Raw genomic sequence first — 24253 nt, forward strand, 5'->3', positions numbered from 1 at the left:
TGGCAGTGGGGCTGCCGAGGCAGGGCACTTGGCTGTAGCTGGGCTCCTCGGTTAGGTGCGCTGTCAGTCCTTTCCGAGTGCCTGGCCCAGTTTCTCCCGCCTCGGCCCAACATGGACTTCAGAGAAATTCTCCTGATAGCTTCCAAGGGACAAGGTGTAAACAATGTGCCGGTAAGTAGCAGCTGGGGCGTCATGTAGGGGGACCCTAATCTTCCAAGTTCGGAGTATGTGTGGCCAATGGAACTTCTAGGCAGCCACCTATCGGCTCCGGGAGAGGAAAGACCTGGACGCCTTATTTTCTTTTCTTGGATTTATACTCTTGGGAACTCGGGGGACGAGGGCTTTGGACGAGATGCGGGAGCCATCCTGTGAATGGGTTTCGCCGGCTTATTTACCCCTGCAACAGGGACTTTGCGGTTTGGGTGTTTTAGTTAGAACTGCGTGAAAGCGGTGAGTGAGCTGTGCCTGGCACGCAGTGGATTCTAGCGCTGGTAGTTTTTGGCTTCGGCATAAACTTCAGCCCAGAGATTGGGAAGGAAGTATGTATGTAAGGGAGTTAGGGGGGTTGGGGGTCCTTGGCCTGATAGCCTTTTGGCTGGTTTCTCATCAATCTTCAAGTCAAACGTTTAGTGATTTCTTGAAAGAATTCTCTGACGCGGCCCCACCCACTTAGCCAGCGAGGTGATTAAATTATCACCTCCCAGGAGATGAGTATCATTTTTAGGAAGAGAAGTTTAGCAGATTCCACGAAATTCTTGGCCAACAGAATAGGCGAGCTAGTTTCAGCTTCCGTTTACTTGTAGCCTTCCAGATTTCAGTCTTTGTTTAAAATCTAGGTCCCATTTGCTCAGTAGATGTTTGTCAATTCGCTTACAGTCGCAAGAGTGGTGTAAGACTTAAATGGTAAAGTGGTGGAGAGCGCCTGGTTTCTGGGGGTTGTGGCTGTTTTGCATAAGCTAATCATTTCCAGATTTTCAGATGGTACCCACAGCACAGCTGTAAACCGATAAGTTGCATGGTTGATGCCTGCGGTTTGAGCAGTGAGGTGTAGAACTAAAACGACTCTCAAAGCCAATTCAGCTAGAAATGAGCTCCCACGAAGTGCTCTGCATTTCCTAGATATTCGTATATTGCAATATTCATTTTTTTCTCTTCTGCCTCTTTTTTTTTTTTTGTCTTCTGAGGCTAGTTCATTCTTTTATCCCTTTGAAAATATTGATCTGAAAAAGGTCTGTATTTATGTTTATAAATGTGTGTATACACACACACACAGCCATCCCCTATCCCAAGAACTCTGAATAACCATTCCTCTAAGCCGTGAGTCATAAGCTTTGCATGTTGAAGGTATAGAATCAAACCTTTGAAACCCAGATCAACAGATTTACTTTCTAGAAGCATCTGTAAATTTTCCAGATGAATCAATATTGGGTCTAGTTACCATTCATCTTTGCATAATTTGGTCTATATTTCATTCTGGATCTTACTGAATTTCAGTAGAGGTCAAAGACTAGCTTTGATGCCCAGGACTGTTCTATGGAAGAATCAGAACTGTCATTTCTTATTTTGAAAGCCAGTAGCTGCTGGGAGAAAAGCAGACAGATAACCCTAAAGCAGAAAATTTCAAAATATATGTATATTTCATAATATATGCATTATCTATGATTGGAATAACAGAGGAATCAAAAAGGGGGAAAAAGTAATTTAAAATTTAATAGATGGCCGGGTACAATGACTCACACCTGTAATCCCAGCACTTTGGGAGGCCTAGGCAGGAGGATCACCTGAAGTCAGGAGTTCAAGACCAGCCTGACAAATATGAAACCCTGTCTCTACTAAAAATACAAAAATTAGCCAGGCATGGTGGTGTGCGCCTGTGACAGGAGAATTGCTTGAACCCAGGATGCGGAGATTGCAGTGCGCTGAGATTGTGCCATTGCACTCCAGCCTGGGCAACAAGAGCAAAACTCCATCTCAAAAAAAATTGATAATATAGCCATATATTTTATGAATCATGCATTCTCTGACCCCTCCCTGCCAAAGCTAGTAAGCCTAGAAGTTTGATTTAGTTACCAGCATTATAATTCTTATCTTTTACATGGAATTAAAGTCACAAAAGAAACTGTTTGAGGAATAGACCCATAAGACTGTAGTTAAATTTCCTTTTTTTTTTTTTTTTTTTTTTTTTGAGATGGAGTCTCACTCTGTCGCTCAGGCTGGAGGCTGGAGTACGGTGGCATGGGTTCAGCTCACTGCAGCCTCCACCTGCTGGGTTCAAGCAATTCTCCTGCCTCAGCCTCCTGAGTAGCTGGGACTACAGGCGCTCACCACCACATCAAGCTAATTTTTGTATTTTTGGTAGAGACAGGGTTTCACCATGTTGGCAAGGCTAGTCTTGAACTCCTGACCTCAAGTCATTCGCCCAAGTTGACCTCCCAAAGTGCTGAAATTACAGGTGTGAGCCACCACACCCAGCCAAATTTCATGCTTTACTTGATTTGCAGTAACTTGATTCATCTAACTATTCCATTTACTTTATCAGCTTAATTTGGACACTTTCAAACATAAGGAATATTAACGCATTTCTTATATACCCAAACCCCACATTTAGCATATTAACATTTTCACATATTTATTCCATCTATTTTAAAATAAATAAAGCTTTTTTTCTTTTTTTGCTATCTATTTTAAAAGAAATAAAGCGTTTTTTTCTTTTTTTTTTTTTCTTTTAATCTATTTTAAAAGAAAGAAAGCTTTTTCTTTTCTTTCTTTTTTTTTTTTTTGAGATGGAGTCTGTTGCCCAGGCTGGAGTGCAGTGGTGAAATCTTGGCTCACTGCAACCTCCGCCTCCCAGGTTCAAGCCATTCTCCTGCCTCAGCCTCCCGAGTAGCTGGGAATACAGGGGTGCACCACCACGCCCAGTTGATTTTTTTTTTTTTTTGTATTTTAATAGAGACAGGGCTGGTATCAAACTCCTGGCCTCAAGTGATCAGCCCACCTCAGCCTCCCAAACTTGCTGGGAGTATAGGTTTGAACCACTGAGCCAGGCCTGTCTTGAAATGTTTCTTGACTTGGATGGTGGCTTACAAGGATACTTGCTTTGTAATAATCTCTTACACTGTACACTATGTCTATGATATTTCACAATTATAAAAACAAAGCGAGTTGGGGACTGTCATATCAATTAACAGCTTTATTTCTGGCCGGGCACTGTGGCTTACACCTGTAATCCCAGCACTTTGAGAGGCCAAGGTGGGCAGGATCACCTGAGGTCAGGAGTTCGAGACCAGCCTCTCGAACGGGGTGAAACCCTGTCTCTACTAAAAACACAAAAATTAGCCAGGCATGGTGGCACACACCTGTAATCTCAGCTACTCAGGAGGCTGAGGCAGGAGAATGGCTTGAACCTGAGAGGCAGAGGTTGCAGTAAGACAGAGGTTGCAGTGAGTGGATGGAGATCATGTCCCTGCACTCCAGCCGGGGTGACAGAGCGAAACTCTGTCTCAAATTAAAAGAAAAGAAAAAGAAAAGAAAAAGACAGCTGTACCCCTCCCTGCCCTATAAACACCCTGCTGAGATGAACTTACTTGATTAATTGATCTGGGAACCACAGAGGCTTTGCAGTAACAGCTAGGCTGCATTTCTCTCTATTGATTGGTTCAATTTTTCCCTGTTCGCCAACTCCTCCTCCCACCTTCATTTGGAACCTATCAGAGCTAATGCTCAGAATTTAAGTCTTCAGAGTTCTTAGGTCAGACCTTTACTATGCTAAGGAAATCCAGTGACTAGCAATTATTAGACTAAAATTCAAACACCTGTACAGCCACTCAGCCCTTCAGACTCTTTGCAGAGCTTTTTGTTGTTGTTATTGTTTTGAGATGGAGTCTTGTTCTGTCACCAGACTGGAGTGCGGTGGCGCTGTCTCTGCTCACTGCAACCTCCGCCTTCTGGGTGCAAGTGATTCTCCTGCCTCGGCCTCCCGAGTAGTTGGGATTACAGGTGCATGCCACCACACCCAGCTAATTTTTGTATTTTTAGTAGAGACGGGTTTTCACCATGTTGGTCAGGATGGTCTCAATCTCCTGAGCTCATGATCCACCCGCTTTGGCGTCCTAAAGTGCCGGGATTACAGGTGTGAGACACTGCGCCCAGCCAGAGCTTTATTTTTTAAAGGTACCTATTGTATCTGTCTTGAGAAGCTATGAGTATTTCCCTAATCATCATTTTTTTGTTTCTTTTTAACAGAAATACTTTTTTATGTTAAAGGTAGAATTGCATCAGGCCCAGAAATATTAGGCACACTATCATTTCCCAGTGGAAAACTGAATACATAATAACCGCTGATTCAGGTGATGAAACAAGTTGTCGTCACTGGCTCTGTTTATATATAAAGGACAAAAGGTATTTTTGGTAAACTTGCACTTGATTTTCCTCCCTGGGTTCCAGTAGGAAAAACAAAGTAGTTTAACTTGTTTTGGTAGAATATTAGAGCTTAGAATGTGGATTCTTACAGGCTTCACATAGCTGTAATTTTTTTTTTTTTTTTTTTTTTTTTCGAGACAAAGTCTCACTCTCGCCCAGGCTGGAATGCAGTGATGCGACTTGGGCTCACTGCAACCTCTGCCACCCAAGGTCAAGCGATTCTCCTGCCTCAGCCTCCTGAGTAGCTGGGACTGCAGCTGTGCGCCACCATGCCCATCTAACTTTTGTATTTTCAGTTAAGAGATGGGGTTTTGCCATGTTGGCCAGGCTGGTTTCGAACTCCTGGCCTCAAGTGATCTGCCTGCCTTGGCCTCCCAAAGTGCTGGAATTACAGGCGCGAGCCACGGCACCCAGCCATCACATAGCTATAATTGATGGCTTGTAAAGCATAAGACAACATATGTGGTCTTTCTCCCAGTGAGACTGTGAAAAATAACCAGAAAAGCTACTGAAGCTCTGGTGTGACCTCCCCCCACCCCGCCCCACCCTCCGCCGCCACAAACCAAAAGGTAAAGGGCAAACATTCATGTGGTACCAGGTATACCAGAATTTGGGGGTCTGCCTATAGCCCCTTAAGGATAAGAACCATAGGTAGTGAAAGTAAGAGCCCAGGACATTAACTAGGACAGCAAATTCAGATGTCTTCAGGGGCCAGGTAGATAATGTAAATTCTTGAAGTAGTCTGGATAAAAAATGATAGGTGCCAAGCTCCATGTATTTAAAAGAAGCCTACAATTTGCATAGTAGTTACATTTTCTTTTAAAAAACACTGTGGGCCAACAAAAAGTTTCTGTAGATGACTTTTTCTGCAGGTAACGTTTGATCTATAATGGATTGTAACTAGATTGCTCCCCACCCTTGGATCCGAAGGGTCCAAGGACTTAATAACGAAGTCCTGGCAATATGATATTGAGCTTATTTGAGTGCAGTTTGAGGATGGCTACCTGGGAAGACGCAGACTCCACAAAGCAGACAGATAATCCTACAGCAGAAAATTTCAAAATGTGTGTATTTCAGGATGTATGCATTCTCTTATGTGCCAGATAGTTCTTCTGCCTTATTAAATAGAATATAATGTAACCCAGCCTATGACTGTTTTTCTTTCTAGACATGATTCTCCACTGGGCTTACCCCTATGGGATAGGGGAGCTGTCTTTTAAAACATTCCAGTACCACATCTTTTATACCAAGGTTTGATTGCAACCCCCTTTTGAAAGGTCTTGCCAGCTCAATGTTAAAAAGATCTATGATCATATGCCCAAGAGAAAGGAAAACATACATCCACATAAAAACTTGTACACAAATGTTCACAGCAGCATTATTCATAATAGCCAAATGAAGTGCTCCAAAATGGAGAGATTTGAGAATCTTTTATATAGGCAAGGACTGGGGAAGCTTAACAGGATTTCAGTATTTTCTATACAAGGTTAATGCATAGTTGCAGCAATTCGGTAGTAGGCAGTGTTTCTTTTTTGGAAAGAGTGTATTTAACATTCCACATTAAGGATGTAATAGTCAAGGGGTCTCTTCGTCAAGAATTTTTTTTTTTTTTTTTTCCCGGAGACAGTCTCGCTCTGTCGCCCAGGCTGGAGTCCAGTGGCGCCATTTCAGCTGACTGCAACCTCTGCCTCCTTGGTTCAAGCAGTTCTCCTGCCTCAGCCTCCCGAATAGCTGGGACCACAGACATGCACCACCATGCCCAGCTAATTTTTGTATTTTTTAGTAGAGATGGGGTTTCACCATGTTGGCCAGTCTGGTCTCAAACTCCTGACCTCAAGTGATCCATCTGCCTTGGCCTCCCAAAGTGCTGGAATTACAGACGTGAGCCACCACACCTGGTGAAGGGTTTTTTGTTGTTGTTTTGGAGATGGAATCTTGCTCTGTAGCCCAGTCTAGAGTGCAATAGCGTGATCTTGGCTCACTGCAACCTCTGCTACCCAGGTTCAACCCATTCTCTTGCCTCAGCCTCCCAGGTTGCTGGGATTACAGGCGTATACCACCACGCCTGGCTAATTTTTTTTTTTTTTTGTATTTTTAGTAGAGATGGGGTTTCATCATGCTGGCCAGGCTGGTCTCGAATTCCTGACCTCAGGTGATCCACCTGCCTCGGCCTCCCAAAGTGCTGGGATTGTAGACATGAGCCACCGCACCTGGCCAAGGGTCTTTTATCTCAGCCATGTGGTCTGAGCCTGGTACAAGAACATGAGGAAGTTAATTTAAAACAAAAGGTCATTAATTAAGAGGTCATGCTCCAAGACTCTGTCTCCAAAGTCAACCTCCTCAGGGCTGAACAACCTTTAGAAGCCCCAAAAAGACTCTCTCTTTTCTTTCACAGATTTGAAGATTACTTGTCTCATGTCTGGGGCAGTGTTGGATTTCTAACCTAGAGCAGTACCTCTCAACTGGTGTTTTAGGGAGAGGGTCTTTTAGAAACTACTGTTCACCTTATTCCCATAGATTTTCTGTTATTTCCCTTCCCCATCACTACCAAGATAATCTCTTCCTAAGTAACAATTAACCTTTATAGTGCTTACTCTGTGCTAGGCACTGTTCTAAGCACTTTATATATTAATTAATTTAATCACCATAATAACCATAAAATGAAGAGTATTTTACTAATGAGGAAACTGAGGCCTGTAACTTGCCCATGGTCACACAGCTAACAAGTGATAAAGCTAGATATGGTAGAGCAGAGAATCTAATCCAGGCAGATTAGCTCCAGAGTTCTTGCTGTTAATCATGAGCTTGTGTTGAATGAGGGACGTGTACTGAGGATGGTATAGTGAGGAAGGTTGTTACCTACACAGCTTGAACCCATCCAATTCCCTATCCCCAACTCCAGCCTTAGGCAGTAACTCTATTTTTTTTTTTTTTTAAATGACATTCTTAGTATACAGTAGAGTCTGATAGGAGAGAAATGTAAAGGCCAAACCAAAATCATTTGGAAACTGTTAGGCAGAAGGATGTTTACAGCTTGTTTAGGAGAGTGCCAGCATGGTTAACAGAAGTAGACTCTGAAGGTGAGGGAGGATAAGATGGAAGTACAGTTGTAGACCTTTCTGAAGTACTGGCATTATCCAAGAGGCACGTGGAAATTAGGGAAAGGAGGTTAGAACTAGGGATCCAAGTTTTAGAGTTAAATTAGAAACTAGAGGTGAAAGTGGTAGAGTCAGGCATTGTAGCTCACGCCTGTAATCCCAGCACTTTGGGAGGCGAAGGTGGGTGGATCATGAGGTCAGGCGTTCGAGACCAACCTGGCCAACATGGTGAAACCCATCTCTACTAAAAATAGAAAACATTACCTGGGTGTGGTGGCAGGCGCCTGTAATCCCAGCTACTCGAGAGGTTGAGGCAGGAGAATTGCTTGAACCCAGGAGGTAGAAGTTGCAGTGAGCCGAGACCATGCCACTGCACTCTAGCCTGGGCAACAGAGTGAGACTCCATCTCAAAAAAAAAAAGTGTTGGAGTTAAATTAGAAGTGACCAGCATGGGCAACAAAGTGAGACCCCCCCATCTCTACAAAAAATACAAAAATTATTAATAGCCAGTTGTGGTGGTGTGTGCCTGTAGTCCCAGCTACTCGGGAACCTGAGGTGGGAGAGTCACTGGAGCCCAGGAGTTTGAGGCCACAGTGAGCCAAGGTCATGCCGCTGCACTCTGGCCGCCTGGGTGACAGATCAAGCAAGACCCTATGTATTTCTTAAAAAAAAAAAAAAAAGGCCGGGCGTGGTGGCTCAAGCCTGTAATCCCAGCACTTTGGGAGGCCGAGACGGGCGGATCACGAGGTCAGGAGATCGAGACCATCCTAGCTAACTCGGTGAAACCCCGTCTCTACCAAAAAATACAAAAAAAAACTAGCCGGGCGAGGTGGCGGGCGCCTGTAGTCCCAGCTACTCGGGAGGCTGAGGCAGGAGAATGGCGTAAACCCGGGAGGCGGAGCTTGCAGTGAGCTGAGATCCGGCCACTGCACTCCAGCCTGGGCGACAAAGCAAGACTCCGTCTCAAAAAAAAAAAAAAAAAAAAAGAAGTGAGGTGTGTTGTAGTGAGAACACTTTTGGGGCTGAGGTAGGCGATCTGGATTCTAATTCAGACTCTGCTATAAACTGTGTGATTGCCAGTAAATACACAGGTGTCCTGGGCCATTTCTAACATAGAGGTTGGACTAGAGACTCCATGAGACACCTATCTGATATTATTACATTTTATAATCAGGTATATTTTTATAAACACAATAACAGTAACGTTTACATTTAACTCCATAGCAATTATGAATAGCATCTTTTGGTGCAGGTTATTAATTTTTATCCTCTTAGCCATCCAGCTAAGCAGTTCTAATGGAACCGTTGGTTTTCCAGGCCTACTTTCTTTCTCTGACTCTGATGTTCTGAGAAAATTTTTTAAAACTGTGTGGTAATTATTAAAGTTAAGGATGTAGCGTTCTTTGAATATTCCTAACTTCTAATTCTAACCAGTTATAAATCTCTTATGTAAAGTCATCAAGAAATTTATATTTTCTACAATTGAAACAATATGCTATCTCCTGGGTAAAGAACAGCTTTCATGGAGGGATTGACTTTTTTTTGTTTGTTTGTTCTCGAGATGGAGTCTCGCTCTGTCGCCCAGACTGGAGTGCAGTGGCGCAATCTCGGTTCACCACAACCTCCGCCTCCCGGGTTCAAGCAATTCTCCTGCCTCAGCCTCCCGAGTAGCTGGGATTACAGGCAATGTGCCATCCCACCTGGCTAGTTTTGTGTTTTTAGTAGAGATGGGGTTTCTCCATGTTGGTCAGGCTGGTGTTGAACTCCTGACCTCAGGTGATCCACCCGCCTCGGCCTCCCAAAGTGCTGGGATTACAGGCATGAGCGATCGCGCTGGCCAGGGATTGACTATTGATTCCAACATAACATACAGTATTTGTTGTACACATATTTCTAGACTGATGTCTCCTTATTTTCTTAATGTGGCCTAGATGATACAGTTTAAATGCAAGGAACAGACATGTCTTAAAGTGGCTTAAAATTTTCTAAAGCTCTTGGCTTCAGAATTACAAATCTTGGCAAAATCTCTGATGTTGTATTTAAATGACAGATTTCACTGTGGTGGATCATTCATTGGGGTGTAGCATAATGACGGAGTTGGCTTGCAGTGTAATAAAATGGATATGCTTAGGATAAAAGAAACTCTTGTCCAGCTGCTTTCCATGAAGCTCAAACAATGAAGCAGCCTGGTGCCTTGAATCAGATTCAGAATTGATGGGTCCATCTTGATGTGCTGCTGCTAGGGCTAAATATGACCATGTGATGCGAGGGGAAGTGCCAAATAGTTCTTCTGGGTTATTAAATAGAATGTAATGTAATCCAGCCTGAAGCTCTTTTTTTTTTCTCTCTCTTTTTAAAAATGATTCTCCACTGGGCTACGCCTATGGGGAACTGGTTTTTAAAATATTTCCTTACAACACATCTTTTGATACCAGGGTCTATTGCAACCCCAATGAGAAAAAGATCTGTGGTCATATACCTAAGAGAAAGGAAGATGTGCATCCACATAAAAACTTGTACACAAATGTTCACAGCAGCATTGTTCATAATAGCCAAAAAGTAGAGACAGTTCGAATATTCAGCTGATGAATATAAAAATAATGCATGGTATATCTATACAATGGAATATTATTCAGCCACAAAAAGGAAGGAAATATTGATACATGCTACAACATGAACCTTGAAAACATGCTTAGTGAAAGAAGCCAGATACAAAAGGTTACTGTATCTGTCAGTGTTCTCCATGGAACCAGTAAGATTTATTTTAGAGAATTGATTATGGAGGCCTGACAAGTCTGAAATTTCTAGGGCAGGCCAGCAGGCTAGAAAATCAGGCAGGAGTTTATGCTGTAGTTTGAGATAGAATTCCTCTTCTTAGAAGCCTCGGGTTTTGCTCTTATGCCTTCATTGTCATGATTGGATGAGACCCATCCACATTATGGAGGGTAGTTTTCTTTACCCTAAAGTCAACTGATTATAGATATTATATCTACAAAATACCTTTACAGTAACGCTTAATGTTTGATTAAATAACTGGGTATTATAGCCTAGTCAAATTGACATAGAAAATTAACCATCATAGCCACATATAATTTCATTTATATGCGATGTCCAGAATTGGTAAATGCATAGAGACAGAACGTAGATTAGCGTTTGCCAGGGTCTGAGGGAAGACGAGAGCGTGGAGTCATTGCTAAAGCCAAGATATTTTTTGGGAGGATGATTAAAATATTCTGGAATCAGATGGTGTGTTGGTTATACAACTCTGTGGATGCAGTTGACCCTTCAACAACATAGGCTTGTGGCTGGGCGTGGTGGCTCACGCCTGTAATCCCAGCACTTTGGAAGGCCAAGGCGGGCGGATCATGAAGTCAGGAGATCGAGACCATCCTGCCTAACACAGTGAAACCCCGTCTTTACTAAAAATACAAAAAAAAAAAAAAAAAAAAAAAAAAAAGCCAGGGCGACAGAGCAAGACTCCGTTTCAAAAAAAAAAAAAAAAAAAAAAAACTTGAAATGCGTGGACCCACTTATACGTGGATTTTTTTCCAATAAGTTTTTTTAAAATTTGTGACAACTTTAAAAAACCTGCAGATGAACATAGCCTAGAAACATTTAAAACAATTAAGAAAAAGGTATATCATCATGCACAAAATGTATGTTAATTGACTATGTTATCAGTAAGGCTTCTGGTCAACTTTGAGTTGTTAATAGTTTTTTGGGAGTCAAAAGTTATACATAGAATGTTGTTGTTGTTGTTGTTTTGAGATGGAGTTTTGCTCTTGTTGCCCAGGCTGGAGTACAGTGGCGTGATCTCAGCTCACTGCAACCTCCACCTCCTGGATTCAGGCAATTCTCCTGCGTCAGCCTCCTGAGTACCTGGGATTATGGGTACACACCATCACGCCCAGCTAATTTTTTGTATTTTTAGTAGAGATGGGGTTTCATCATATTGGCCAGGCTGGTCTTGAACTCCTGACCTCAGGTGATCTGCCTGCCTTGGCCTCCCAAAGTGCAGGGATTACAGGGATGAGCCACCACTCCCAGCCAGAATTTTTTCTTACTGCACAGGGTGGTGGCATCCTATGCTACCATGTTTAAGGGTCAGCTGTATATCAAAAACCATTTAATTGTATACATTAAATGGATGAATTTTGTGATATATGAATTATATCTCAAAGATTTTCTTTTTGAGACAGAGTCTTGCTCTGTCACCCAGGCTAGAGTACAGTGGCACAATCATGGCTCACTGCAGCCTCCACCTCCTGGGCTCAAGCCGTCCTCCCACATCAGCTATGTAGCTGGGACTACAGGTGTGCATCACAATGTTCGGCTAATTTTTGTGTATTTTTTAGAGATGTGGGTCTCAGTATGCTGCCTAGGCTAGTTTCGAACTCCTGGGCTCAATCAGTCTTCTCACCTCAGCCTCCCAAAGTTTTAGGATTACAGACATGAGCCACTGTGCCCGGCCATTCAAAGATATTTCCAAAAATATAAAGATGATCTGTAGTGACCCAGTCTTTTTTTTAGGCTGTGAACCTAAACTTTGTCTAAGAATGTTTTAATATCTTACTGGTATTTGTGCTGTTGAGGTTTTTTTTGTTTTTTTTTGTTTTGTTTTTTTTTGAGATAGGGTCTTACTCTGTTGCTCAGGCTGGAGTGCAGTAGCACAACCACAGCTCACTGCAGCCTCGACTTCCCTGGCTGAGACAATCCTCCTGCCTCAGCCTCCCGAGTAGCTGGGACCACAGGTGTGTGCCACTGTGCCCAGCTAATTTTTAAATTGTTTGGAGAGACAGGGTCTCCCTATGTTGCCCAGGCTGGTCTTGAACTCCTGTGCTCAAGCGATCCTCTCGAATTAGCCTCCCAAAGTGCTAGAATTACAAGTATGAGCCACTATGCCGGGCCTGCGTACATTTTTAAGCTACAGAGGATATAAGAAATTAATTGATTATGGCTCAGTTCATATAAACAAGATTAAGCCTCATTAAAGCAGTGCTGACCTTGCCTTACTGCTAGCTTTTTAAGTTGTTTAGAAGATCAACAAAATAGACATTGCATAGATTTATTGAATTTCTTCTGCATCATAAGGACAGGACAACAAGTACTGCAAAGTTGTTGGGTTAAACATGAGACCAGCTTAATTATCCTTAATGGTTAGAGGTGTTTAAAAAGGCAGAATTTGAAATCAACATATAAATTGATGAGAATAGGTGTATACTTTGAAAAAAAGCTAAAAGTAGCCTTTGTTATTCTTTTCAAAGCAAATCTGAGTCCCTGAACACCACCTTCCTTTTCTACCTTTCCTGTATTTTTGTTCCCTAAGTCAGTGTTTTGTTTCTTTCTTTCTTTCTTTTTTTTTTTTTTTTGAAATGGAGTTTTGCTCTTCTCACTCAGGCTGGAGTACAGTCACCCAGGCTGAAGTGCAGTGGTGCAATCTCGGCTCACTGCAACCCTCCGCCTCTTGGGTTCAAGCAATTACTGCCTCAGCCTCCCGAGTAGCTGGAACTACAGGCGCCTGCCACCACACCTGGCTAATTTTTTTGTGCTTTTAGTAGAGACAGGGTTTCACCATGTTAGCCAGGATGGTCTCGATCTCCTGACCTCGTGATCCGCCCGCCTCGGCCTCCCAAAATGCTGGGATTACAGGTGTGAGCCACCGCGCCTGGCTTAATAGTATATATATATATATATTTTTTTTTTTTTTTTTTTGAGACGGAGTCTCGCTCTGTCGCCCAGGCTGGAGTGCAGTGGCGCAATCTCGACTCACTGCAAGCTCCGCCTCCCGGGTTCACGCCATTCTCCTACCTCAGCCTCCCCAGTAGCTGGGACTACAGGCGCCCGCCACTGCGCCCGGCTAATTTTTTTCTATTTTTTAGTAGAGACGGGGTTTCACCATGGTCTCGATCTCCTGACCTTGTGATCCGCCCGCCTCGGCCTCCCAAAGTGCTGGGATTACAGGCGTGAGCCACCGCGCCCGGCCAATAGTATATATTTTTATATGAATTGGAAAAATGTAACTAGTTATTCAAGTCAGTCATTTTATGGATATTATTGCTGAGGTAAAGCTGTAATAATAGGTCTTGATGTTAGGTCTGTGGTTTTTTTTTTTTTTTTTTTTTTTTTTTTGAGACCAAGTCTCACTCTGTTGTCCAGGCTAGAGTGCAATGGTGTGATCTTGGCTCACTGCAACCTCTGCCTCCCAGGTTCAAGTGATTCTTGTGCCTCAGCCTCCCAAGTAGCCGGGACTACAGGCATGAGCCACCATGCCTAGCTACTTTTTGTACTTTTAGTGGAGATGGGGTTTCACCAGAGTTCGAGGCCAGGCTGGTCTCGAACTCCTGACATTAAGTGATCTGCCCGCCTTGTCCTCCCAAAGCGCTGGGATTACAGGCGTGAACTACCGCACCCGGCCAACTCTGTATATTTTTTTTAAATTAGTAAGTAATAGTAGGCGTAGTATACCACAAAGGCAAAAATCATAAAGGTAGTATGCAAATGACTGAAGCTTGCTAATAAACACTGCATTAAATTATGTCCCATTGACACTGATGTTTTCCCTTTTGGATACCAGTATTCAGTCAAGAGCAGCTTTTTGGTTTGTCATATCCCACTTTCTATCTCTTGCAGTCCCAGGTTAAGATGAAAGATATCTATCCCAAAATCATGTTAGATGGTGCTCAGTGCTGGGTTATTTGGACAGCAAACCAGTCCTGTTTTATTTATTTATTTATTTATTTATTTTTATTTATTTATTTATTTTTTTTGAGACGGAGTCTAGCTCTGTCGCCCAGGCTGGAGTGCAGTGGCGCAATCTCGGCTCACTGCAAGCTCCGCCTCCCGGGTTCACGCCATTCTCCTGCCTCAGCCTCCCAAGTAGCTGGGACTACAGGCGCCTGCCACCGCGCCCGGCTAATTTTTTCTATTTTTTGTAGAGACGGGGTTTCACCATGGTCTCGATCTCCTGACCTTGTGATCCGCCCGCCTCGGCCTCCCAAAGTGCTGGGATTACAGGCGTGAGCCACCGCGCCCGGCCACCAGTCCTGTTTTAAATAAGTAACGCTAATATATGTATTTGCATTTTTCTTGGGGAAAACCTTGTATGGGGCTTTAATTTGTATGGGGCTTTATAACTCTATGAGCTATATAATGGACAGGGACAGGAAATTTTTGTTTTTTGTTTATTGAGACGGAGTCTTGCTCTGTCGCCAGGCTGGAGTACAGTGGCATGATTTTGGCTCACTGCAGCCTCTGACTCCCTGGTTCAAGCGATTCTCCTGCTTCAGCCTCCCAAGTAGCTGGGTTTACAGGCAGGCACCACCATGCCCAGCTAATATTTGTATTTTTTGTAGAGATGGGGTTTTACCATGTTGGCCAGGATGGTCTCGATCTCCTGACCTTGTGATCCACCTGCCTCAGCCTCCCAAAGTTCTGGGATTATAGGTGTGAGCCACTGCACCCAGCCTTTTTTTTCTTTTTTTAAAGAGATGAGTTCTCACCATGTTGCCCAGGCTGGGCTCTTAACTCCTGGGCTCAAGTGATCCTCCCGCCTCAGCCTCCCAAAGTGCTAGGATTACGGACATAAGCCACTGCGACTGGCCAGGAAAATCTTAAGTGTTGGTGAAAAAAAAATCTACCTTCCTCTGCTTCCAAATCCATTAATGGGATGGAGTAGAGTGAGTGTGTGCCTCTGCTTACAGGTTTTTATATGTCTTAATTTGAATCATATTCATGGTGCCCTTTCCATAATGAAAATGTAAGCTCCTTGTGATTAAGACCTGTGTTTATGGTTCTTTTCTTGTAAACAAGGACAATTTTATATATATCTAGTTAGGTTAGCAGTATTCTCTTTCTCCTCTCCCTTTCCTTCTCCTTTTTCTCCTTTAAATATTGAGCCCCTATCCACTGTGGAAAGAGTCTAAAATTAAATTTACAAAGATACGGACTTTAAAGGATCTGATTGTGGCCTAGCCAAGGTGACTGGGAAAGAAATCTGGATGCTGTCTTGGGATTTCTCTCTATTAGGGATATGTCACTTCTCAACATTGCCATCATGCAAGATTTTCAGGTTGGATTAGAGCCTGCTTCCTTGGCTAGCTGCTTCGTTGGCAGACTAATTTACTCGGAACTTCCAGCCTGTTTCAAGATATGTCGTATTTGGCAGCTGTAGAGTAAGCACATATCTTTTGGTTTTCCTCCAAGAATTTCATACATATTTGGGAATAGTTTTTTGGTTCCTAAGTTGTCTCAGTTTGTTCTTGGACATGTTTCTTTTTCTGCTAGCCACAGCAACAGGTACATTCGATGAGAATGCATCTGTCTAACAAAACAAAAAAAAGGAGGATACTTTAAAAATCTCATTTCCTGGATTTAATTTGGAATGGTCCTAGAGGTGAATTATCCCTGGTCTGAATTTATTTTAGCTCCATGTTCATCATATTTTTCTCACAATAGGTACTTACAAAGTGGAAATATTTTTCCTTTTGTAGTTCAAATTAATATTACTTGAGTTTAGTACTTTCTTGATGCAGTTCTATAAAAACTGAGGTCCAGAGGCTTCATCTATGCCAGGATAATTTGAGCATTTTTTGGGTGTTATAGGAACCTGTCTGAAAAAGAGTTTGTGAGGCAAATTAACATTACTGAATATAAGAGCTAAAGGTTGCCAGGAATTGGGCCTTTATTGCATAGATTTTTTGAAATGCTTTTTTACTGTGGTTTGCCCCTAGTCTTTGTGTATGGTCAAAGTAAAACCTCAATGTTTCCACGTTCTAGGCGAAATAACACACGTAGTCCCTACTAGAAAATCATCTGGAGTAGTCAGGAGAGAAAATAGTTGTGAGGAGTAGTTTTTTCTGTTTGTTTGAAAAGTTGGACTTCGAAATGCTTCATTCTAAGGCAGGCTATTTTTTAACTCAGAATTTTATACATTTACTTATTGATTGATTGATTGAGACAGAGTTTTGCTCTGTCACCAGCCTGGAGTGCAGTGGTGCAATGTCGGCTCACTGCAACCTCTGCCTCCTGTGTTAAAGCCATTCTCCTGCCTCAGCCTCCAAAGCAGCTGGGATTATAGGCATGCGCCACCACGCCCGGCTAATTTTTGTATTTTTAGTAGAGATGGAGTTTCACTATGTTGGCCAGGCTGGTTGCCAACTCCTGACCACAGGTAATCTGCCCGCCTCAGCCTCCCAAAGTGTTGGGATTATAGGTGTGAGCCACTGCACCTGGCTTAAATCAGAATTTTTTTTTTGAGACGGAGTCTTCTCTGTCACCTGGGCTGGAGTGCAGTGGCAGGATCTTGGCTCACTGCAACCTCTGCCTCCCGGGTTCAAGCAATTCTCCTGCCTCAGCCTCCCAAATAGCTGGGATTACAGGTACCCGCCACTATGCCCAGTTAATTTTTTGTGTTTTTAGTAGAGATAGGGTTTCACCATGTTGGCCAGGCTGGTCTTGAACTCCAGACCTCATGATTCACCCGCCTCAGCATCCCAAAGTGTTGAGATTACAGGTGTGAGCCCCTGAGCCCAGCCTAAATCAGAATTTTAAAACACAAATAATCGTTTCTTCTAGGTGGTGATTTCATTTAGTTACCCAGTCCAGGTACTTTTTTGGAAAATAGCCTGAAAACAATGCTTCTGTGAATTGTTCATTTATGCATTATTTTGGGATGTTACATAGAAACTTTGTACCCCAAAATCATCATACATAATAAATATTTAGTCTGAAATTTTATAGCTAAGCTTTACTATGGGTTATATGATCTCTCAGTTATTCAGAATAGGTTTCACAGTTAACATTTATACCTCTTATTACCTGGCACAGTGCCTTATACCTAATAATATATTTTAAAAGTTAAATTGCTTATAATTTTTACTGTTTTTGTTTTTAGAAAAGGTATAGTTTGGCCGTGGGGCCTCCAAAAAAAGACCCAAAAGTTAAAGGTGTCCAATCAGCAGCTGTACAAGCTTTTCTTAAAAGGAAAGAAGAGGAGCTTAGACGAAAAGGTATGTATCTATAGCCTTATTCTCAATTTTAAAGTCTTCCATCTTCACATCTAGCTTGTAGTAAACCAGTGGCTGTTTATAAAAACATAATAGGTCAACAGATTTGGGAGGGTGTATGTGTGTATATGTGTGTGTGTGTGTGTCTCTCCAGGTTAACTGACTGTATTCATGGCTTTACATATGTTATCTCGATCATTTGTATAAACGTTTTCTTTTTTTCTCCCCTTGAAGTAACAGATTTTTGGGGGTTAGTAGCCATGTCTTCTAATTGGCCATAGTAAGTCCCCAATAAGAACTCCATTCTTTAACTTTGGTTCTGAAAGTCTTTCTACCCATTTTGTGTTTTAATTTTTATTAACAGAATGCTATCTAAAAGGCTAAACTAGAGATAAGTTTTAAAGTCTTTATCTCAAATAGTTCTACTTCATGCAGATACAAAGAAACTGATTCAATATGTTTAAGTATTCATTGAATCGTAATTAATAACAACTGCTAAGTGGATACTAATGTTCTTTTAACTTGGTAATGTATTTGGTTTGAAGTATTTTCTATATTTAAAGCTGAAAACTAAGTCTCCCACTTGCTTTAGTCATATAGAAAAACCCATATGTCTCCCACTCATTATGTAAAGATGACTCATTTGATACTTGTTCAAATGACTTCCTCATTTGATTCCTAGATGTCTTCAAACTGTAACCTGAACATTGTATTTTCATTTGAGCAATCTTGAGATCTCAAAATAATAACATATTCTTGTTTTGTCCCTTTTAGCCTTAGAGGAGAAAAGGAGAAAAGAGGAATTAGTGAAAAAGCGAATTGAGCTCAAACATGACAAGAAAGCAAGAGCTATGGCCAAGAGGACAAAGGATAATTTCCATGGTTACAATGGGATTCCTATTGAGGAAAAGTCAAAGAAGAGGCAGGCAACAGAAAGCCATACCAGCCAAGGAACCGACCGAGAGTATGAAATGGAAGAAGAGAATGAATTCCTTGAGTACAATCACGCAGAGTCAGAGCAGGAGTATGAGGAAGAGCAAGAACCTCCCAAAGTTGAAAGCAAACCAAAGGTCCCCCTTAAAAGTGCCCCACCACCTATGAACTTCACTGATTTACTCAGGCTGGCTGAGAAAAAGCAGTTTGAACCAGTGGAAATCAAGGTAGTGAAGAAATCAGAAGAGCGACCTATGACTGCAGAAGAACTTAGGGAGCGAGAATTCCTTGAACGAAAGCATCGGAGAAAAAGACTTGAGACAGATGGAAAACTACCTCCAACTGTGTCCAAAAAGGCACCCTCTCAGAAAGAAAGTGTGGGCACAAAACTAAGCAAAGGTTCTGGAGACAGGCATCCTTCTTCCAAAGGAATGCCCCTTCCTCATGCTGAAAAGAAATCAAGACCCAGCATGGCCAATGAGAAACACCTTGCTTGGTCTTCATCAAAATCCATGCCAGGAGAGAGGATCAAGGCAGGATCTGGCAATAGCTCCCAACCCTCACTTCATGAGGGCCACGACAGACCTGTTTTCAATGGAGCTGGAAAGCCTCATTCCAGCACCTCTTCACCAAGTGTCCCAAAGACTCCTGCTAGCAGGACTCAGAAATCTGCTATTGAGCACAAAGCCAAAAAATCTCCATCTCATCCTAGCCATTCCAGGCCTGGGCCCATGGTCACCCCACACAATAAGGCTAAAAGTCCAGGTGTCAGGCAGCCAGGCAGCAGCTCTAGCTCAGCCCCTAGGCAGCCCAGCACAGGGGTTGCTCGACCCACAGTTAGTTCTGGCCCTGTGCCTAAGCGCCAGAATGGCAGCTCCAGCTCAGGACCTGAGCGATCAATCAATGGGTCCAAGAAGCCAACCAATGACTCAAATCCCTGTAGGCGGACAGTCAGTGGTACATGTGGCCCTGGACAACCTGCAAGGAGCTCAAGTGGCCCTGGGCAACCCATCAGTGGTTCAGGTAGTTCTGCAAGACCCTTGGGCAGCTCTCGTGGCCCTGGCCGACCTGTGAGCAGTCCACATGAACTTCGACGACCAGTGAGTGGCTCAGGCCCCACTGGGCGGTCTGTCAGTGGCCCTGGGAGATCCGTAAGTGGCTCAGTTCCAGCTGGACGGACTATCAGTAGTTCAGTCCCGGGAAGACCAGTGAGCAGCTTGAGACCTGGGCGAACAGTTAGCTCAAGTCCCACAATAAAGCCTAAATGCACTGTTGTCTCCGAAACAATTTCTTCCAAGAATATCATTAGCCGTTCCAGCAATGGACAGATGAATGGAATGAAGCCTCCCCTATCTGGCTACAGATCTGCCCAAGGTAAAATTTCCCCTCACCCTAAAGAGTATATATTTGGCATTAGGAGATTGGAAAGAGTTTTTATATTATCAGGGACCCTGTGAACCCCTCATGTGCTGTCCTTTAATGTACTGTAGTTTTGATAGAATCGTGATGTTTTATCTGCCCTGTGGTTGAGAGTTCCTTTTTTTTTTGTTTTTGAGACAGGGTCAATCACAGGCTCAAGCAGTTCTCCCACCTTAGCTTCCCAAGTAGCTGGGACTATAGGCGTGTGCCACCATGCCTGGCTAACTTTTTATTTTTTATAGAGACGGGGTCTCAATACGTTACCTATACTCGTTTCTAACTCCTAGGCTCAGAGATCTGCCTTCCTCAGCTTCCCAAACTGCTGGGATTATAGGCATGAGTCACTATGCCCTGCTGAGAGTTCCTTTAATGATCATGGCTGGGAAAGGTCTTTAGAAAGAGACTTGTCTAGGATCTCTGTGTTCACCCTTGAAACGTCCCCAAGTGTGATAAACTTAGCTTTGTGATTTGTGAACATTCAGGGTGAATGTACGTGACTTATATATGTATGCTACAATGGATGAATTAATCTACTTTTTTCCTGAGGACTAAAGAGACTTGTCTTCAAGGATCAGAGTGTAATTGAAAGCTTATTCAGCAGATATTTCTTGGGCACCCATTATGTGCCAGGAACTGTTTTTAGATTGTACTTGTGTTTCTGCTTGTTATAATGGTTAGTATCAAGGTCCTAAACACTGATCCTCCAAGAATCTACTGTCCCAAAGTATGTGATCATTGGTGGCACCTGCTAGCTGCTAGGTCATACTTGCTTTATGCTAATAGGCATTTATTAAAGCACTTGTTAGGCTCCATGGAGAATATAAAAAGGAACCAATAATTGAATTACTTGTTTTAAATTTCCTAGTTAAGCTAGACCATTCATTCTTAACAAGAGCAGTTTTGCCCTCCAGGGGACTTTTGGCAATCGTCACAACTGGGGCTATGGGGGATGCTACTGGCGTCTACTGAATAGAGGACAGGGATGCTGCTGACAAACAGTGCATGGGATAGCCCCCTGACAACAAAGAATTATCTGGTCCGAAATGTCATTGAGCTAAGGTTGAGAAACTAAGCTAGGGAGACAAGCCATGCATATTATAACAACCGTAGAAGAACAAAAGAAGTGTCTGTAATCAAAAACTAGAAAGTAGTTGTTCCCAGATGCTGGGCTGTTGATCAATGCCTGTCTTAATCAAAGCATTTGATTAAAAAATGCAAGGTTTTTATCAGTCTTTTGGCAGAATGACAAAAATAAGGATGATGTAGTGAGTTTTTCCTACAGTCAAACTTACTCAGTTTGAACAATATAATCCTGAGAATCATTCATACTTCATTCAACTTTAAATTTTTAAATGAAATTGTGATTATAGTAGATGGTAGCTGCTACTTTTGGTCTTTACTTGGCAAAAGTTAATGATTCTCTGGAGGTTTGTAAACTGTATTATTTTTAGAAATTTTACTGATCTTGGCCGGGTTCGGTGGCTCACGCCTGTAATCCCAGCACTTTGGGAGGCCAAGGCAGTCAGATCACCTGAGGTTGGGAGTTTGAGACCAGCCTGACCAACATGGAGAAACCCCATCTCTACTAAAAATACAAAATTAGCCAGACGTGGTGGCACATGCCTATAATCCCAGCTACTCGGGAGGCTGAGGCAGGAGAACTGGAACTGCTTGAACCTGGGAGGCAGAGGTTGCAGTAAGCCGAGATTGCACCATTGCACTCCAGCCTAGGCAACGAGTGAAACTCTGTCTCAAAAAAAAAAGAAATTTTACTGATCTTATAAATTCAGAAATATTGGCACTACTAAGTTAGAAAATGTAACAAGACATTTCTGGTAAGCCCTGGGATAAAACAAGAGTGCTGTTCCTCCTGGATACCATGACACAGCAAGGATGATGACTCCGTGCTAAGGGTCAGCCTGCTTGCTTTGGTTTTTAAGGATACCATCTTAATGATGACTCACAATTTCAGTTTACATAGAACTGCATTGGAACTATTTTAAGTTGTAATATTCTTTATGGTTTCTTAGGTCCTCAAAGGCTTCCCTTCCCTACTGGTTACAAAAGGCAGCGAGAATATGAAGAGGAAGATGATGATGATGAATACGACTCTGAAATGGAAGATTTTATCGAAGATGAAGGAGAGCCTCAGGAAGAAATATCCAAGCACATTAGAGAAATTTTTGGTTATGACCGAAAAAAGTAAGACTAAAGAAGATTCAGATAACTATGACATCCTTTTTTTATTTTAAATAATTCATGTCATGGGGTAATAAACTAGGCACTGAATATAATTCTTAATTAGGAACCCTTGTATGATTGTTATTTTAAATAAATGTACTCTTGTAGCACTAAATATTTTATATTTAATTCAAAATAGTTTCTGTAGTTATTTGCATGAGGAACAAAAAATAACCCTTTTACATTGTTACAAGATATATATTTAGTGAGACTGAAGCAGCTTAGTGTAGTAGAAGTAGATTGGCTCTTGAAAGAACAAGCTGTATGTTATTGGTCCGTTAACCTATCTGCTTCAGTTTCCTCTGGTCTAAAGTCTTTCCCCACCTCATGATGGTCATGAAGCTCAAATTAGATTATTACATATAAAATAATTTTCATATATACTGTGCTTTCAAATTTTAATATAAATTATCAAGTAAATGTAGGTGAGTGAGTTGAAGAAGCACTGTAGGATTGGTACCTTCATGAACATTAGCTTCAGAATAGTTGCCCTCTGAGGGTAATAAGGGCTTATCTAAAACTTGTCTTTACTTCAGAAACCGACCTCTATCCATCCTTCACTCCCGTCACTCGCTGCCAAGCAAGGAGTAATTCTAAATGTGTGCTTGATTTAGTTTTAAAGGAGATACTGATTTTTTAAATGAGAGGACGTAGTTCCTTTTGAAAATTGAAGTTTTCTCTTTTTATCATTTTGATTTCCTTTTGTCAGATACAAAGATGAAAGTGATTATGCCTTACGTTACATGGAAAGTAGTTGGAAAGAGCAGCAGAAGGAAGAAGCAAAGAGGTAAGCATAAAATTTAACACACCTGTGCAAAAATGTCCTAAAAATTCCTTTCTGCTTATAGCTACAGTTGCACCATTGGGAACTGGGGCTTTGGACCAGAGAATTCTGGATTCCAATCCTGTTTACTAGCTGTAGGGCCTTAGACAAATTCCTTAACAGTTCTGTTTTTTCACTGGTTTTTGTTTTTTTGTTTTTTAACAGAGATGGGGTCTATGTTGACCAGGCTAGTCTCAAACTCCTGGCCTCAAGTGATCCTCCCATCTCAGCCTCCCACAGTGCTGGGATTACAGGCGTGAGCCACTGCACTGGACCGTCACTGGTTTTTTTGTTTGTTTTTAAGAGATGGGGTCTTGCTTTGTTATCCAGGTTGGTCCCAAAGTCCTGGGCTTAAGCAATCCTCCTGCCTTAGCTTCCCAAAGTGTTGGGATTATAAATGTGAGCCACCACGCCCAGCCTATTTTCTTCTGTAAAATGAGAATATACTGTTTTACTCATTTAAGTATTACGAGGATTAAGACATGTGTACAAGGTGCCTAGTGTAGTGCCTCACATGTGTGGATACACAGTAAATGTTAGACGCTTTCCCTAATCCTGTTGTAGCAAATTCTTGCTTTTCTTTCTGCATCAGACACATCTCAATCTTGGTAACCTGTAACATTGCTGGCCTCAGGGATATAGGTATATTATATTTCCTCTGATTTCTGTTTGGCTATTTGATAGTAAGCTAATGATAATTTCTCCACTGGGGTAAAAAGTAATTACTTTGTTTATAGTGGTTCCTTTTTTTTTTTAAGAGACGGGGTCTAAGACTCTGTCGCCGAGGCTAGAGTGCGGTGGCATGATTGCAGCTCACTGCAACCCCCGCCTCCCGGGTTCAAGCAGTTCTTCTGCCTCAGCTTCTCAAGTAGCTGGGACTACAGGCGTGCGCTACCATGCCCAGCTAATATTTGTAATTTTTAGTAGAGACAGGGTTTCACTATATGTTGGCCAGGCTGGTCTCAAACTCCTGACCTCAGGTGATCCGCCTGGCTCGGCCTCCCAAAGTGCTGGGATTACAGGCATGAGCCACCGTGCCCAGCCATAATGTTATTATAGGTAAATAATTCACCTCAGCCTCAAGCCAGAATACTAAATCTTTTTCTCCCTCTTGCCCATAAAATTTCAAACTAAAGTGTTGGAAGAGAACAAGAATAGAATGTTAATGAATAAATGCTTCTTGCTGTTTATTTTTAAAAGCTATTGAGATAAACTTATTTTTTTTATTTTAATGGAAATACTAAGGTTTTTGTGGTGTGTGAGTTCTTTTTCCCACTACAATTTGGGTCTGTGGTCCCTGGTAAAAAAAATATCCC

At 42.3% G+C, this 24253-nt stretch overlaps 1 protein-coding gene across 1 annotated transcript in view; it reads left to right on the forward strand.

Moving 5' to 3' along the window:
• The window catches only part of SPTY2D1 (SPT2 chromatin protein domain containing 1), a 27968-nt gene continuing 3715 nt past the window's right edge, over positions 1 to 24253 (forward strand). Inside the window, exons 1-5 of the mRNA XM_008004679.3 lie at positions 1 to 171; positions 17410 to 17524; positions 18296 to 19828; positions 21904 to 22075; positions 22824 to 22901. Of these exons, the coding sequence (XP_008002870.1) occupies positions 112 to 171; positions 17410 to 17524; positions 18296 to 19828; positions 21904 to 22075; positions 22824 to 22901 (1958 nt within the window). The 5' untranslated portion in view covers positions 1 to 111. The remainder of the gene's footprint in view (positions 172 to 17409; positions 17525 to 18295; positions 19829 to 21903; positions 22076 to 22823; positions 22902 to 24253) is intronic.

The sequence above is a fragment of the Chlorocebus sabaeus genome, chromosome 1 (assembly GCF_047675955.1).
Source record: "Chlorocebus sabaeus isolate Y175 chromosome 1, mChlSab1.0.hap1, whole genome shotgun sequence".
Taxonomy (NCBI): domain Eukaryota; kingdom Metazoa; phylum Chordata; class Mammalia; order Primates; family Cercopithecidae; genus Chlorocebus; species Chlorocebus sabaeus.